The 16,850-nt window shown below is 24.6% G+C and overlaps 2 protein-coding genes across 4 annotated transcripts in view; both read left to right on the top strand.

The window, feature by feature from the left end:
- Positions 1–12,986, top strand: part of LOC122509866 (cyclic nucleotide-gated cation channel alpha-3) — a 400,219-nt gene extending 387,233 nt beyond the window's left edge. For all 3 annotated transcript variants that reach the window (XM_043624160.1, XM_043624159.1, XM_043624158.1), the window contains exons 13-14: positions 9,059–9,379; positions 12,686–12,986. In XM_043624160.1, coding sequence (XP_043480095.1) covers positions 9,059–9,379; positions 12,686–12,948 — 584 coding nt within the window. In that variant the 3' untranslated portion in view covers positions 12,949–12,986. The remainder of the gene's footprint in view (positions 1–9,058; positions 9,380–12,685) is intronic.
- LOC122509803 lies at positions 12,949–14,095 on the top strand (the record flags this gene model as incomplete). Its single annotated transcript, XM_043624055.1, has 1 exon — positions 12,949–14,095. A coding segment is annotated over one exon (846 nt), but the record flags the coding sequence as incomplete, so codon positions are not given.
- Between the last annotated feature and the right edge of the window lie 2,755 nt (positions 14,096–16,850).

Genomic DNA, 16,850 nt, shown 5'->3' with positions numbered 1-16,850 from the left:
GTCAGTCACTGCTGATTGTCAGTTAAAACCATGATTTTTAACTGATTCAAATTAAGAGAATATATTATTTATCATCATAATATAAATAATATGCCAATAGATGTTAAACAGGTACATAATAGATATTAAATAGTTTAAAGCATTTTTAACTTGTTTTATTTAGAAAAAGTGACATTGTCACATATAATTTCTTATAATCTTTGAATTTAAAAGATTGTGACGTAACACATGAGTTCACCCCCCCTCCCCCATGTCACACTTAGTCACAATTCTCAGACCCCCTCCCTCCCCCTAGCCGCGTGACGTATTATGTGTACGGCCCCTTATCAAAATAATTAAAATTTTCATAAAATAATTTTATTACTTTTGAAAATAATTGAATTCTTTAAACGAATTTTATTCAAATTTATAAAAATAACTGTATTTCTGTGAAGAATTTTATTATTTATATAAATAATTGAATTCTTACAACGAATTCTATTCAAGTTTATAAAAATAATTGAATTTCGGTGAACAATTTTATTATTTATAAAAATAATTGAATTCTTGAAAAGAACTATGTTAAATTTTTTTAAATAATTAAATTCTTGCGACGAATTTTATAAAAATCTTTTTAAATAATTGATATTTTTCGAAAAATTTTATGAAATTTTGTATTTTAAATAATTGAATTCCTGTGAAAATTTTATTACTTATGAAAATAATTGAATTATTTCAAAGAAATTTATTAAATAATAAATATTGAATCATTGAATTCCTGTGGAATTTTGACAAGAATTTTATTAAAATTTTTTAAAATAATTGAATTTCGATGTAGAATTTTATCCTTATTAATAAAATCAGATGTCTGTCTGTACATTGCTTAAAACTTTAAAATGTTAACATGATTAGTTATTATGGACATCAGAGATTCCAAAAATATTCTTAAAAAATTTAATGTACATGTATTATGTATGTCTGTCACAAAAACTTTGTACCCCAATCACACAAAAACATGTGAATCAATTTAAGTCCAACTTGGTAGGTTATTAGGTGTTGACCCAAGGAAGGTTTATAAATTTACAGATTAAAAAATATTAATTAGAACGGGAGGTATTCAATTTTTTAAAAAAATTCAAAAAATCGAAAATTTCAAAATTTTTTATTTTTTCATGGATTGCTTTTAAAGTTTCTATACTTGAGTATTACATGTTATTTAGTCACATTTTAGCATAATTTTGCAAAAAATAAAGTCCTATAACTAATATGTAAGTATAAAAATGTTTTCAAAAAATCGAAAATTTCAAAATTTTACATTTTTTCATGGATTGCTTTTAAACTTTCTATATTTGAGTATTACATGTTATTTGGTCACATTTTAGCATAATTTTGCAAAAAATACTATCCTACAACTAAGATGTAAATATAAAAATATTTTCAAAAACTTCAAAAAATGGAAAATTTCTAAATTTCATATTTTTTAATGGATAGCTTTTAAACTTTCTAAAATTGAATATTATATGTTATTTAGTCAGATTTTAGCATAATTTTGCAAAAAATAGTATCCTATAAGTACCTAAATTTAAAAATATTTTCAATATCGAAAAATCGATACTAATTACTAGAAGTGTGCAAAAAGCTCGAAACCCGAAGCTCGAGCGGGTATTTTCGAGCTTTTCATTTTTCGAGCCGAGCCGAGCCGAGCTTTATAAAAAGCTCGAATAATTTCGGGTACTCGAATTTTTCGGGTACCCGAAACTTTCGGGTACTCGAAATTTTCGAGTACTCGATTTGATTCGAGCCCTTGAGAAAATCCAAAATTTTCTACATTAATTTTTAATTAAATTTTTTTTTTCAAAAAAAAAATTTTTTTAATTTAAAAGCTCGAATTAAATCGAGTACTCGAAAATTTCGGTTACCCGAATTCATTCGAGTACCCGAAATATTCGAGTACTCGAGTGAATTCGGGTACCCGAATGTTTCGGGTACTCGAAAATTTCGGGTACCCGATACATCGAGCCCGGCTCGGGCTCGGCTCGACTCGAAAAAATTGCGGCCCGGCTCGGCTCGGCTTTTCGAGCTTTTTGCACACCTCTACTAATTACTATGAAGTTTAATTCAGTAGTATTTTTGGAGTCTCTGATTAATATTTTGACGTCAAAATAGTGTAATTCAAAATTATTTATCAAATTAATCTAATATTTTCAAGAACTTCAGAAATATTGAAAATGCAAATTTTTTATGATTAAAATGATATTACAGGATGTCAAGAATTGTAAGTCACCTGTGATACAATACAAGCATATTATACGCCACTAGGCAAAAACTTATATATGTTAAAACGTTTTTTTATTTTAACTCTAGATTTAACTTTTAGAGATGTTTTGAGCAATGTAAAGACAAAAGTTAACACTCTGTCTATTTTTGTTTAACAAAATTTCCTGCTTTGTCCAAATTTTTCACGATTTATCTTTTTTTGTCAAATTTAAATTTACTTGATTTTATCCATAAATAAATCTACAAATGGCTATAAAAATTTATATATTTTATGATAATAATCTTTCTTAAGTTCATATAAATATAGATTATATTACTATAGCTGTCGTACCCGTCTTTGACAGTTTTCTGTTTCTACTAATACATTTAACAGGGTGTATCTACCAAACTGGAAAAAGCTGGGAATTTTCCTATCAAATTAAGAAAAAGTTTCATTATATTAATTCGCTTTTAAAAAATTGCTTTTTTCTTTGATTTTTATTGATGTATAATATTTATGAAAACAGACCCAGGTCAAAATTTAAGCCCCACTTTCAGTCTAAAATATAGGTCTTATGTTAGGCTTTAGCAGTCGTAACGTAGGGTCTACTTGCGATACAATTAGTTCCAATTAGACTCTACTATAACTCCAAAAACTGTATGGAAAATTTAATTTTTTTAATACATTAATTAAAGTACTACAAATTGATAAATATTGTTCTCTGCATTTGACTATTTCCTGATTTTCCAGATTGGTAGACACACTGTTAAATGTATTAGTAGAAACTAAAACCCGTCGAAGACAGGTACGACAGCTAGTTATTTATAAAGATAATTGAAATTTTCACGAGAATTTTTTTTTAAATTTTTGAACATAATTGAAATTCTGCGAAGAATTTTTGTAACTTTTGAAAATAATTGAATTTCTGTAATCATTTGTAACTTTTTCAAAATTCAATTTTTTTTTTTAGTATTTTTAACTAAAATTCTTCTATCAATCTAGTATTTATGAAAATTGTAAAAATTATTCATTAAATAATTTATAAGTCATAATTTTATGATAGTTTTTGAAAAATTAAGTTATTTAAAAAGAAATTATTGTCAGAAATTGAAAAAATTGAAGGTTTTGTATTAAAATTCGAGGTAATTTCATAGTTTACGAGGCAAAAATGAAAAAAAATTTAGAGTTTTCTCATAAATTTGAAAAATTCAATTTTTTCCAGTACTTTTAGTAAAAATCCCTGACTTTTCCCTGACTTCCCTGACTTTTACCTGAATTCCCTGACCTGTGGCAACACTGTACCTAATTATAATTTTTCGATTTAGATTTTATTTGATTCTAATTCAGTTCTAATTGTAGTTTTTCGATTCTAATTTGGTTCTAATTTTAATTTTTTTGGTTATAATTCAAATTTTTCGATTATAATTCGATTCTAATTGTAGTCTTTCGATTCTAATTGGAGTTTTTCGATTCTAATTCGGTTCTAATTCTAATTTTATTCGATTCTAACTTGGTTCTAATTTTAATTTTTTGATTCTAATTCGATTCAAATTGTAATTTTTCGATTCTAATTAGGGTCTAATTTTAATTTTTTAATTCTAATTCTAACTAATTTTCTAATTCTATTTTAATGTTCTTTGATTTTATGCGAATTTAGACCAATTAGAATTTAAAAGAAAAGTTAATGTATGTAATATTTTTGTTGTTACTTGAATTTTCGGAATTTTTAATATAACTGGAAATATCGGAAATTTTAGACTTTAGGTCGTTGTTAAATATAGATTTTCTGAATATTCTTTTTTTTATTTTTGTGAGAGATTTAGAGAAAGGTGTTTTTTTGAGGGACAAGAAATTTGTGAACTGTTATATAATATCGATCGAACTAACAGTTGCAACTGATAACTCTTTTTTTGCTTTCTCTCTCGTTTTGGAGTGATTGTCCTTTTTTACGATGAAAAAGAGAGATAGATATTCTAGTGAAGCGATATCACTGTTAGCACAGTCGTTGTTTCCGTAAGTGGCACTAGTGGTTCACCGACCCTCGGGCAACTTGAGCTTGCGGTTGTGATTGCAGTCTGAAATGTCTGCATTTCCAAGCACAGCAATAACAATTTTGTCCACATATGTATCTTGAGACAAATCCCGTTTGACACTCTGTACATTCCCGTTTAATTCCAATATACTAATGTATTGCAATAAACTTTTTCAAATTCTTTTTTCTCCCTTTGGTCCCCTTTGGTACCAAATTTTCATTTTTTTCTCTATTTTTTTCGCTTCTCCTTCTTTTGTTATTAAGGATTTTCTCCTAATTTTGTATCCAAAAGGAACGAAAATTTTTCAAAGACAAAAATCCGTATTATTTTCGGAAAATTCAGCGAATTAGGTTTAAAGCTTTGAATTTGAAGACAAAGAAAAGACATTAAATGTAAATAAAAATGTTTTTGTTAATCCCTCTCCATTGTATTGATGAGTACGATACATTTTGTACTGTTAGCAAATAACTGGGCACAATCGATTCAGGTGTACCGTTTGTCTACTCTATACGCGTTATTGCGGCTAAAACGCGAATTCAACCACGCATGTGGAAAATCTGATATCCCCAATGGCTTGAAATCCATTGCATTTCAAGAATTTCTAAATCGTTTAAAATGTTCACGTTCCAGTTCAACGCTCCATTTTTTTAATTCTCCTTTTCTTCCAATTCAATTAGACAACAAAATTTGATTATTCGGCATTTTTTCTGCAATTGTTGCAAATTTTATTTTCCCTCGTTCAGAAAAAATATAAATTATTAAACAAATAATAATTATTTAACATGGTATTCCACAAAAGTTTGATTTTAATTTTCCCTGATTTCCAGAGAGAATTTTGACTTTTTCTCTGACTCTAAACAATATTTTAATTCACTCAAAAAATAATTAGATATAAGAAAAATGTTTGTAAAATATTTATTGTTGGATATCTTTAATTGTAAAATTATTCGAAACATCAATAGTTTTTTTTAAATAATATTTAATAATCATTATTATTTTTTTTCCACGGGAATTAATATTTTAGAAAATTTCGAATTTCACATTTCAAAGCGTTAAAAATTAAACATCTTATCTTATACGAAATTATTTTCAAGATTTCAATTCAATTATTTTCCAGAAATTTTAACTAAAATTCTTCTCTAATTCAATTATTTTCAATAATTTTTGAGAAAGTTTCTTAACAATTCAGTTATTTATTAATTTATTTAAATAAAAAAAGTTTTTCACATGAAATATTTCTGACCTCCATTTGTTTACAATTCAATTTCATGAAACTTCATAAATTCAATATTCTGATATTATTTTATTTATTAAATATATGAAAATAATTAAAAACTTACAACTTTTTTTAACGAACTTAATTAAAATTGTTTTGAAAATAATTAAATTTTTATAAATAGAATTTTTTTATTTTATTAAAAAATAATTGAATCCTTTCAAGAAATTTTTTAAAAATTTTCTTTGAAATAATTGAACCCCTGAGAATTTTTGTGCTTGCTTATAAATTATAATTTATGAAAATAATTAAATTCTATATTAGAGTTTTACTAAAATCCAGGCCTCGGATCGACTTTAAGGAGCAAAAAAAGTCGCTTTAGTCGATTTAAAATAGAAAAAAAGTCGAAGTAGTCGTTTATTTAATTCAGTGTCATTACAAAATTTTAATTTTTAATTCTTCTGATCTTTCACTGATTTCTAAATTTAATTATTTAAAACTTGAATAATTTTGTTAAATAAATATTTAAATATTTCTTGTTTGTTTTTATACGGGAATAAAATTTTAAAAATTTCTATTTAAAACCTTCTATTTAATAATTTCTAAAAATTACAACTTTAATTCTCTTAAAATTCAATTATTTTCTACAATTTTTAATCAAACTTCTTCTCGAAATCAATTATTTCTAATAATTTTTCGAAAGTTCTTAGAGAATTCAATTATTTAAGTACAACTTAGAATTTTTTCAGGATCTTAATTTTTGTCAAATAAATCTGTTTATATTGTGACATTGGGTCCAAAGGACCCAAGGCCACAATATAGACAGATTTATTATTTAAATACAAAAATTCAGTTCTTTATAATGATTCTAACTGTACTGTCCCATGTTTTTTAAGTTATTAATTAATTTTCAAAAAATTATAATAAAAAAATTCTTAAAATTAATTTTTCAAAAATATTTTAAAAATAATTTATGAAAGATAATAGTTTTTCAATTATATAGAATTAGAAAATTTCCAAACAATTGAAATTTGGTAAATTCTATTAAAAAAATAATTGAATTTTTAAAGTTAATTATTAATATAAACGCGATTTCTCCACAATTTTAATAAATCTAAAAAAGTCATATGTTGTTAAAATGTTAAGAATAATTGTAAAAAATTTTAATGTTATTATTTTTTGTATGTACATATTTGAATTTTTGGAAATTTATATTTAAAAATATTGAAAGTAATTGAATTTTATAAAATTAGATTGCAAAAATTCTAAGAATTATTTTTATCAAAAATATTTTAATATAATTTTTTTGTAGCTAATTTTCATTAATTACCACTGTAAATTTTGAAAATTTATTTAGTAATTTATAAAAATAGTTGAATTGTTTCGAAGAAATTATTAAAAATTTTAGGAAATAATTGAATTTTATGTAAATATTTGAAAATATTTGAATTGTTCCAAAAAATTCAATTAAATATGTTTTGAAAATAATTGAATTCCTGCAAAGAATTTTACTATTTATAAAAATAATTGAATTCTTGCGAAGAATTTTACCATTTATAAAAATAATTCAATTGTTTCGAAGGATTTATTAAGATTTTAGAAAATAATTGAATTTATTCGAAATATATTAAAAATTGTTTTAAAAATTAAATTCTTCCGAGGAATTTAATTTCAATTATTTTCAAAATTTGCAATTAAAATTCTTCAAATGTTGATTTTCAAAAATTTTTTAAAAAACACTAAAAAAATCAATTATTTTTAATTAAATTTTACAAAATTTCAATATTTATTGAAACTCTTTTTAATTGTAAATTTCGAAAATAAGTTGCAATTTATACTAAAAATTATTTCAATATTCGGAAGAAAAGTCGAAAAAAGTCGCATTTTTTGAAAATAGTCGAAAAAAGTCGAAAATGGTATAATATCTGGGTCCTGAAAATCTCAAAAAATAATTGAATTTTTTTGATAATATTTAAAATAATTTAATTTCGGCGAAAAATGAAATTAATATTTTTAGAAATAATTTAATTCTTTCGAAAATATTGAGAATAATTTAATTGTTTTGAAGAATTTTATTAAACTTTAATTTTTCAAATTTTGAATCTGAAATTATTTAAAAATTGAATTTGATATTTGAAAGTAAAAATTTTGTAATTTACATAATAATAAGAAATTAAATACTGCGTTTCAATCGCTGGCGCGCGTAATATTTGCTACTTATTTATATTATTTATAAAAATTTAAAGCGAAATTATTTTAAATAAATTCAATTTCAAGTCTGTAAGGTTTAATTATTGTCAGAAGTAGAGAGAATGGAAAATTAAATTAAATCTATTCAATTTTTTTAATGGCTGCTGTACAACAAAATTTAGAATTTTCTTATGAATTCTGGAAGTTGAATATGTTTCCACTACTTTTGATAAAATTCTCTGCTTTATCCTTGACCAATTTTACTTTCCCTGCCTTTTCCCTGAATTCCCTGACCTGTCGCAACCCTGTTTAATTAAATTATTTTCATTCGCATTATGTTATTAATATAGGGGAGACTGGGGCGAAAAGTTAAATTGTGAAAACAGTTAAAATTCATTATCTTTCGAACGGAAATAGTTAGAGCATTGCAATTTTAATTATAGAAGGGTGTTATCACCCTAAATTAATGTCCGGAGTTGTGTGCAATTCTGTTCATTTTTGTGGTGTCTATATTGAAAGTTTTTTTTAACCTACTTTTGAAAATTTTTTCGAAAAAGAAAATATCAACTTTTAAGTATATTTTTTGCATTTATTCTAGCCGCGATTTTTTTACTTCATTATTTGGGTCCCCTGAAGAGATACCTAAAGGTATTTGCTAAATATCTTTAGTCAGATTTTTTATATTTGTTTTTAAAGCCAAAAACGCACCCTGGGGCGAAAAGTTAAATGTATTTTTACATGTTGTTAAAATTTTTTTTTATTTTTCGTTATTTTGGGTTTATTTGTTTAAAAATTATTTATTTGACATTGAGCAAGTACTCTGTCAAAAAGCAAAACCGTTTACGTGAAATAAACCAAAAAATCTTTTTTTTTGAAATTGCAATTTATTAACTTTATAACTATTCTAAAGCTTTTGTTAAGTAAACAAAGATCTTTTATTAACTAAATTACTTGTTTACGTATACTTTATCTTATCTACTACTTAACACCTATTAGAAAATAGTTTTAGTAGGCTATAAAAATAGAATTTATCTTTTTGCCCCAGCCATTAAAAAACAAAATTTTCAAAAAAGGACAAAACATGTATTGTATGCGAAAATATCAGAAACTTTTTTATTGAAAGTTGTAGGGGACAAGTTGCCGTACAATATTGATGTATAAATATTTGCATCTAAGCAAAATTTAACTTTTCGCCCCAGTCTCCCCTACTAATATTATTGTATAATTTCGTCAATATTTGCCAATTACCATTTTATTTATTCAGATTACCAATTCATGGTCCCTAAGGACCGCGGGCGATATAATAAACAAATAATAAAAATTAATTAAAAAATTGAATTTTTGATGTGTGGAAAATAGAAAAATAAATATTTGCACTTACAGCTGCGATGGGAAGATGTCAGAGTACACCGGGACTGGTGGAATCGAAGGGTCGAATACCCTTGGAGGATATGTGGATATCACCGATTGACATCAAGGCAACCCATCAATATCCAGTGAGTCATTCCGTCTTCTCGCCGAGTCCAAGTCCCGTTCAATCAAGAGGTGTCACGAGTGCCAATAATGGTAACGTGATCGGCAATTCGAGAAATATGGATAGTCCAACTAGTGCAGCAAGCAGCCACAGTAGTGAAGATCCGACAGCCAGAGCGACTCATTTAGGAACAGCTCAACTCTCCACCGGAAGACAATCCTCTCACTCTGGTAAAGAAACAGAAAAAAATTATCATCAAAATTATAAACAGGCCTCGGATCGAAAATTCAATTATTTTTGTCAACATTTCATTTTTTATTCATTAATCATTATTTTTATTTATTATTTCCCTGTTATTAAGAAACTCACAAAAAAAAGATTTAAAACATTTGCTTTTTGAAATTTAATGAAAATTCTTCATTTTTTCAAAATACCACTGGAACTATCCTAGTAATAAGTCTATTCTAAACTTTTTTAAAATTCAATTATTTTTCAAATTTTCAATTAGAATTCTTTAAAAAAACGATTATATTTCAAAATAATTTTTAAAAGTAAACAAATAAAATTCATTAAAATATTAAATTTATTTCAATGAAATTTGACAAAATTTTCAATTGCTTCAATTTTTTTAAATTATTTTCGGAAATACAATTATTTTTAAAAAAATTTAATTGCATTTTTTCAAGAAAAAAATTTTTTCGGATTTTCTAAATTAAATTATTCAAAACTTCAATACTTTTTGTTAAAAAAAAATTAAACAGTTATTCTTATTTATTTTTCCACAGGAATTAAGATTTCATATAATTTTAATGAAAAACCTTTTGAAAGGGGTCAAGCAACAATTTAATGATTTTACAGGAAACGAAAATAACACGTTTAAAAATTTTCCTGATCATTAAAGAAAAATCTAAAAAAAAACCATTTGGAGATATTATTTCGCTTTACCAGTATAAATATAATTTATGAAGATAAACATACATATTAGTGAGAAAAATAATTAAAAGTGGACCATTTTGCTGTTACGTGAAATGCGCATATTTTGTTATAAAATTAATTGTTAAAAAAATGTACAGTTTAAAGAAAAACTGAAAAATTTGTTTTTTAATATTGAATTGGCGAATTGAATGCAAAAAAGTTGGCTTTAAAAAAGTTGTTTGTTTTCAAGAAAATTGTTAATTAAATGTTAACTTTTGAAAGTAAACAGTACAGAAATTTTCAAATACAAACTACAAACAGGAATATTTAAAAATTAACAAAAGAATAATATTTAAATTATTGAAAAATAGATAAAGAATAAAACTATTTCTAAATAGACATCAAATTTTTCAGCGAAATTTAATATATTATATTTAATGACATTAAAAAGAAAGCAATATTTTTAACCATATTAACCTATTCATAATAATATTCATTTCTTTTCTTTTTTTTAACTGAATTGCATTGTAAATAAAAATTTAGGCTATTTTTTTATTCTTATTTTTATTAGAAACGAGTTTAAAAAACAATTTACAAGAAAATCCTCTTACAGAACTGTGTAAATCGATTTACCTGATTTTTTTATAAAAAAATCTCAATTTCGAAAAATTGTTGCTTGACCCCTTTTGTCATGCCACCCTTCAATTAATCATTTAGTGAAAATTGATGAATTTTAAAATATTTTTTGTGTATTTTTTTGCAAAAAATATTTTATCCTAGAAAAAGTGTTATTTCGGTGCAAAAAAGTATATATAAAAATAAATATAATATAATAAATATAATAAATAAAAAAAAATGCCCAATCCGATGCCTGAAATAAAAAATGTTTATATTTTTAATTCTAAACAAATAACAATAAATAAAGCACATGAAAAAATAACTAAAACAAAAAAAATGAATTAAATATTAAATTACAAAAATTTAATAGACGAATGTGAATGTAAAATTCTAGAGACTAATGTGAGTTTAATGTCTTAAGGGAAAATCTTTATCTTCGTTGAGCTTTTTTTCAAAACAGAAAAAAAAACCCTTCAGGTACTCAGCTTTATTTTTACATGTTTTCAGTAGTTACCTTGATGTATTTTTCAAACGGATTTTTGATGGTTTTTTATAGCATGGAAGTCGTTTACGAGATATGAATTTTAAACTGTTACTCGACATAAAAGCGGATGCGTCGACGCATATTCGTGAAAATAATATCACTCTTTCCATTATAAAAGTTCGTAATCGCAAAGCGCAACAAAGAATTGGTTTTGTCTTTTAAAAAATTTACAAGAGATCTCTAAAGAATATTTATTTCACAACGGAAATGGATTTGTAAATAAAACAAAATTCTTTTTTTTTCTCTCCCTCTCTTTCTCTCTTCCTCTCTCTCTCTTTCTAAATATGATTGTTTTATTTAAAGAAAACTGCAAATTTTGTTTGCAAAACTCTCTCCATTTTTTCTTTGTGAGACATTAAAAGTTGAATTCAGTTTAAACTCAATTTCTTTCTTTTTAAAAGAATTTTTATTTAAACTTGAAAAATTTGTGAATCTATGTTCATTTCTTTTTTAGGAAAAATTTTTCGAAATCATTCGGATTTATTAATTAAAAATTCTGTTTTCTAATTTTCCAATTCATTAAATTTTCTAACTTCTTTAATTATCTAATTTCATAATTTATTCAATTTTCCAATTAAAAAAAATTCCGAAAATCGTACCAGCGTCGTTGATTACGTGAATATTAATTAATTCATTAATTCATTAGAAATAATTAATTATTATTTATTAATAATTAATTCAATTTAAATTAAATAATAAGTTTATACAATTTTTTAATTAAATGATTTATTCAATACTTAAATTTAATAATTTATTCAATTTTTTAATAATACATTAATAAGTCTTCAGAAAATCAATGATGTTATTGGAATAAATTTTTGCATTTTCTCAATTAGAAAAATGAATAATTCAGAAAATGAGAGAAAAATTAAATAAACATATTAATAAAATTTTCTATAGAAAATTGAGTAAATTAGAAATTATAATAAATTAGAACGTTAAAAAACTGATTAAATGATTAAATTAAAAAATTAAATAAATTTTTAAATTATAGATAAATAAAACTGAATAATTTCAAAAATTTTCTTGGAGAAAAAAGAAAAAAATTGAATAAAAGCTTACAATTCAATTTGTAATACAATTGTATTTCAAATTTAATAATCCATTCTATTTTATAATTGAAAAAATATCATTTGTCCCAAAGTCGTTGATTTTTTAAATAATAAATAATTGAATACTCTTTTCAATTTAATAATTGAATTAATTTAAAAGTAGTAAATGTGGAAAATTTGGAAAATATTCTTTTGGAAAAAAATGAATAAAACATATTTTTTTAGTTATTTAATTTAATAACTTGTTAAATTATTTAATAATTCGTCTGAAAATGAACGATATTGAAACGAATATTTGTATTCTTCTTTATTTTATTTATTTTTTTTTAAATAAAAAATTTGTAGTTATTTTCTATTTGTTAATTAATGAAAAAAAGAACTTTTTTTGAAAATTGGTCTTTTTTCAGGTATGACGTGCAACAGTATGACTCAATTAGTGAGCGAAGGAACGACTCCAGTGTTGGGCACGCACGAGGTTCTTTTGGCGGAAATAAAACGATTGCGAGAGCGATTGGTGGGTTTGGAAACTGAGAATGCAGCGATGAGCGTAAAATTAAATCAACAACAATGGGAAGTTGAGAATCGTCTAAAGGAAATTGAAATGCAAATTGGTGGTGCGAGTTCAACATCCAGTGTCGAGGATGAAAGAAATCGCGAGAGCATTATTTAACGAGAAACACAGCCGCGAGAGCGCGGCAAGACGAAAATCGAGCGAATTCATCGTTATCTGGAGCAAACGAGTTTGGATTACGACGATATACTTGAGGGTAGCGACAGTAAATCAATTGGTAGCCTTAGTCAAAGACTTTTCGAAAGTGACGACGATGATGATGACGATAATGATGAAAAATATCTCGGAGCATGTAACGGCTATTCCTCGCATCCGGGAAGTAAATCGAATCTTCTTCTCTGCAGTGAATGCGATCTAAAATGTAGAACATGCTCCTACAGGCCCCAAACACCGAGTGCCTTTGGTCGATTTGCCGTCGAGGAGAAATTGGATCATCCCTGCAGTTGTGAAAGTCCCAGCGACGATCCAGAGACTCTTAAAGATAATCCAGAGGAGGAGGCGACTTGCTCGTCCTGTCGGCAGTACAGTTTCAATGGAACTTCACGAAGATGTATTCATTGTGACACATCCGATCCGGATGAAGGCGATTTAATCTGCTTCAGATGCCAGAGTGACGCCGGATCGCGCTGTGAAAAATGCGAGAGGGATGGTGGTGGTAAATATCGTGGGATTTATTCGGCGACAGGCTCATCGAGTGAGGACAGTAAACGAATGACGAAAATTCGTCTCAATAGTAAAACAATCGATTTTGAATCCGACGAAACTGGCGAGAGTGATCCAACGAATGGATTAGATGAGGAAATTGTCACCGAAAGACTAGAGACAATTGCCGAAGCTAAAGGTGATACGGCTAGTGAAAATGGCGATGATGAAAATTCCCGAAAATTAAATGGTTCCTCATCGCAGGCCAAATTTCTCAATTATATGATCGTCATCTTTTTGTAAATAATAACCCAGTCGGATCAAAGAGCATTTAACAATTTTACTTCCACAAACATTTTTTGGAAGTTTCTCTTTGCTTCTATGATCCATAGATAGCTTTATTTTTCCCAGAAAAAAAATAAAATTTTGCCGATACAGGTTCCAACCGTGCCTCGTTCAAAGGAGGATCGAGTCTATTCTTCAAAAGAAAAAGAAAAGTCTAAATTCTAGACTTCCGGATTATCCGCACTTGTAAATAAACTGCCAAAAAAAATTAGAATTTTGCACTTCATGTCAAAAAAAAAAAAAAAAAAAAAAAAAAATTCATTAAAATCTAAGATTACAGAGCTGGTAAAGGAGAGTTGGTGTTCGAAGCGCGCCATGTTGCCATAAATGTGAGATCTGAAGTATTTCGTTTAGAATTAACGTTCAAATACTCAAACTCACGTTCGGGACCAACTAAAGCCACCATTCAACATCATTGCTTCCAACTATTCGTATAGAATTCCTAAGAACTGAATTCCATAAATTCAGGAAACTTATCCTGTGGTAATAAATATTATCCTTCTTGCCGCGGGATATTTAGAGAATTCTATTTTTGCATCAGGCTCTGTTTGTAAGTAAGCAATGCTCATCATTTGGCAAACGAGATGTTTGAGAATATACAGGCCTCGGATCGACTTTTAGGCGCAAAAAGTCGATTTAGTCGACTAGAGATAAAGACGAAACAAGTAGTTTATTTCTTTTAGTTTTGTCACAAAAAATTCATTTTGTACTTTTCTAAATTCAATTCATTGATTTCTAAATTCAATTAAATGATACCTAATAATTATTAATTATTAATTAATTAAATTATTAATTAAAACTCAATAATTTTGTTACACAAATATTTAAATACTTGTTATTAAAATTAAAAAATAAATTTTTAGAAATTTTAATTTCAAACCTTTTGAAATTTATAATTACAATTTCTAAAAATTGCTCCTATAAATTTTCCAAAATTCAATTGTTTTCTAGAATTTTTAACTCGAACTCTTTTCTAAATCAATTACTTTTAATAATTTCCAGAAAGTTCTTCGAGAATTAAATTATTTAAAAAAAAGAAACTCTGTTAAAATCATAGAGATATAAGGTTGAAATTCGTCTTAAATTAAATTGTTTCCAATTCAATACACTAACGGAATTTTGATTATTCAAAAGGTTTTTAGTTCTATCATTTATATTCAAAAATTCAACTTACTTTCAAAATTTCAAATAGAATTTTAATAAAAATTTTTCAAAAATCTGAATTCTTCAGAATTTTTAATTAAAGTAACTAAAAATATAAGTTTTTTTAAATTTTAATAAAAGTAACTCAAAATTCAAATTTTAACAAATTTTAATTTGAAACGTTTGAAAATTATTTAAATAAAAAATTTAAGTAAAACGTAATTTATCGAAAATAAATTTAGATAGAATAAATAATTTTTTTTTAAAAATGGGTACAGTAACTTTTCTATACATTCTATTATTTTCTAGAATTTATAACCAAAATTTTTCTCAAAATTAATAATTAATAATATTTAATAATTTCTCGAAAGTTCATTGAGAATTCAATTACTTAAATAAAAAAATTCAATTTTTTACATCAATGTAACTATAGATATTTAAGGATTTTTTTTAATTATTAAGGTGAATTATTGAGAATATTTACTCAAAAATATTTTAAATACTTGATTTTTTAAAAATCGGATTAAAAAAAATTCTTAAAATCAGAATTTTAAAAATAATTTAAAATAATAACAATAATATTCTAAATAATTGAAATTTAGTAAAAAATTTTGTAAATAAATGAATTTTTGGAAAATATTAAAAAATACTAAATTAAATTTTTAGAGAATTTTATTATAAAATTTATGAAATTACTTTATTTCCTCAAAATTTTGATGTCTAAAAAACTGAATTTTATAAAAATTTATTTGCTTTCTTTTAAAGAAATTGAATTTTAAAAAACTAAGTATACGATAAAAAAATCGAAGTCTTAGTTTTATATAAATATTGCAACGTGACTTTTCGAATATAATTTAGTTATTTCTATTTCTGAAAAGATTTTTTTGGATAGTTTAAAAAACTAATCAATTTTTTAAAAAATTATAGGTAATTAAAAATTTTGAAAATAATTGATTTTTCCATAATTTTACAAATTAATATAAAAAATCAGATTTTTTAAAAAATTGTATTCAATTTTTTTGCAAATAATTGAATTTTTAAAAATTACAATAAGAAAAAAATAATATTCTAAGTGTTCTTTTAAAATATTGTTACTTAATTATTCGAAAAATAATTGAATCTCGTAAAAAAAATTTTGGATAATTAAAAAAATAATTATTCTAAAAAATTAGATTTTTAAACAAATTTTAATGTTAATTTCTTTGTAGATATTTGAATTTGCGAAAAATATGTAATTGAAAGTATTTGAAATTATACTTAAATTTAAAAAATTTATGAAAAGTTTCTAATAATTATTTTTATTAAAATAAGTTAATTTAATTTTTATTCAAAAACTTTTTAATTATATACATATTTTGAAAATTTAATTATCTTATAGAAAAATTAAACAGAAATAAATTTTGAAATATTTGACTGCATAGTTATTTTTTACAATATAAAAATAAAATAAATAAATTCTTTTAATTATCTAAATAGAAAAATTAAACAAAAATAAATTTTGAAATATTTGACTACATAGTTATTTTTATATTTTATACCAAAAAAGTAATATTTTGTTGCAATATTTTAATAAGTCCAAAAAAGTAGATATTTTAAAAACTGTAATGCACTTTTTTTGAAAATTCGCCATTTTGAAAATAAGTTGAAAAAAGTCGCCTTTTTTTAAACAGACGGAAAAATTCCAAAAAATCACTATCCGAGGCTTGAAAATACATTTTCTCTTTTACTCTTTTCTTTAAGGTAGTTCTCCGGCTGCTACTCTTGAAAAAATTGATTTTCGATCAATTTTGAGAAACTGTTTCTTCGGGTGCCCTTTAAATGTGGTAAAAATTTCAAAACCCTTTGCGATGCTAAATTTTGAGTTATTCTAG

This window comes from Leptopilina heterotoma, unplaced genomic scaffold, assembly GCF_015476425.1.
Source record: "Leptopilina heterotoma isolate Lh14 unplaced genomic scaffold, ASM1547642v1 Lhet_63, whole genome shotgun sequence".
In the NCBI taxonomy this organism is placed as follows: Eukaryota; Metazoa; Arthropoda; class Insecta; order Hymenoptera; family Figitidae; genus Leptopilina; species Leptopilina heterotoma.
This window is presented reverse-complemented; position numbering and strand designations above follow the sequence as displayed.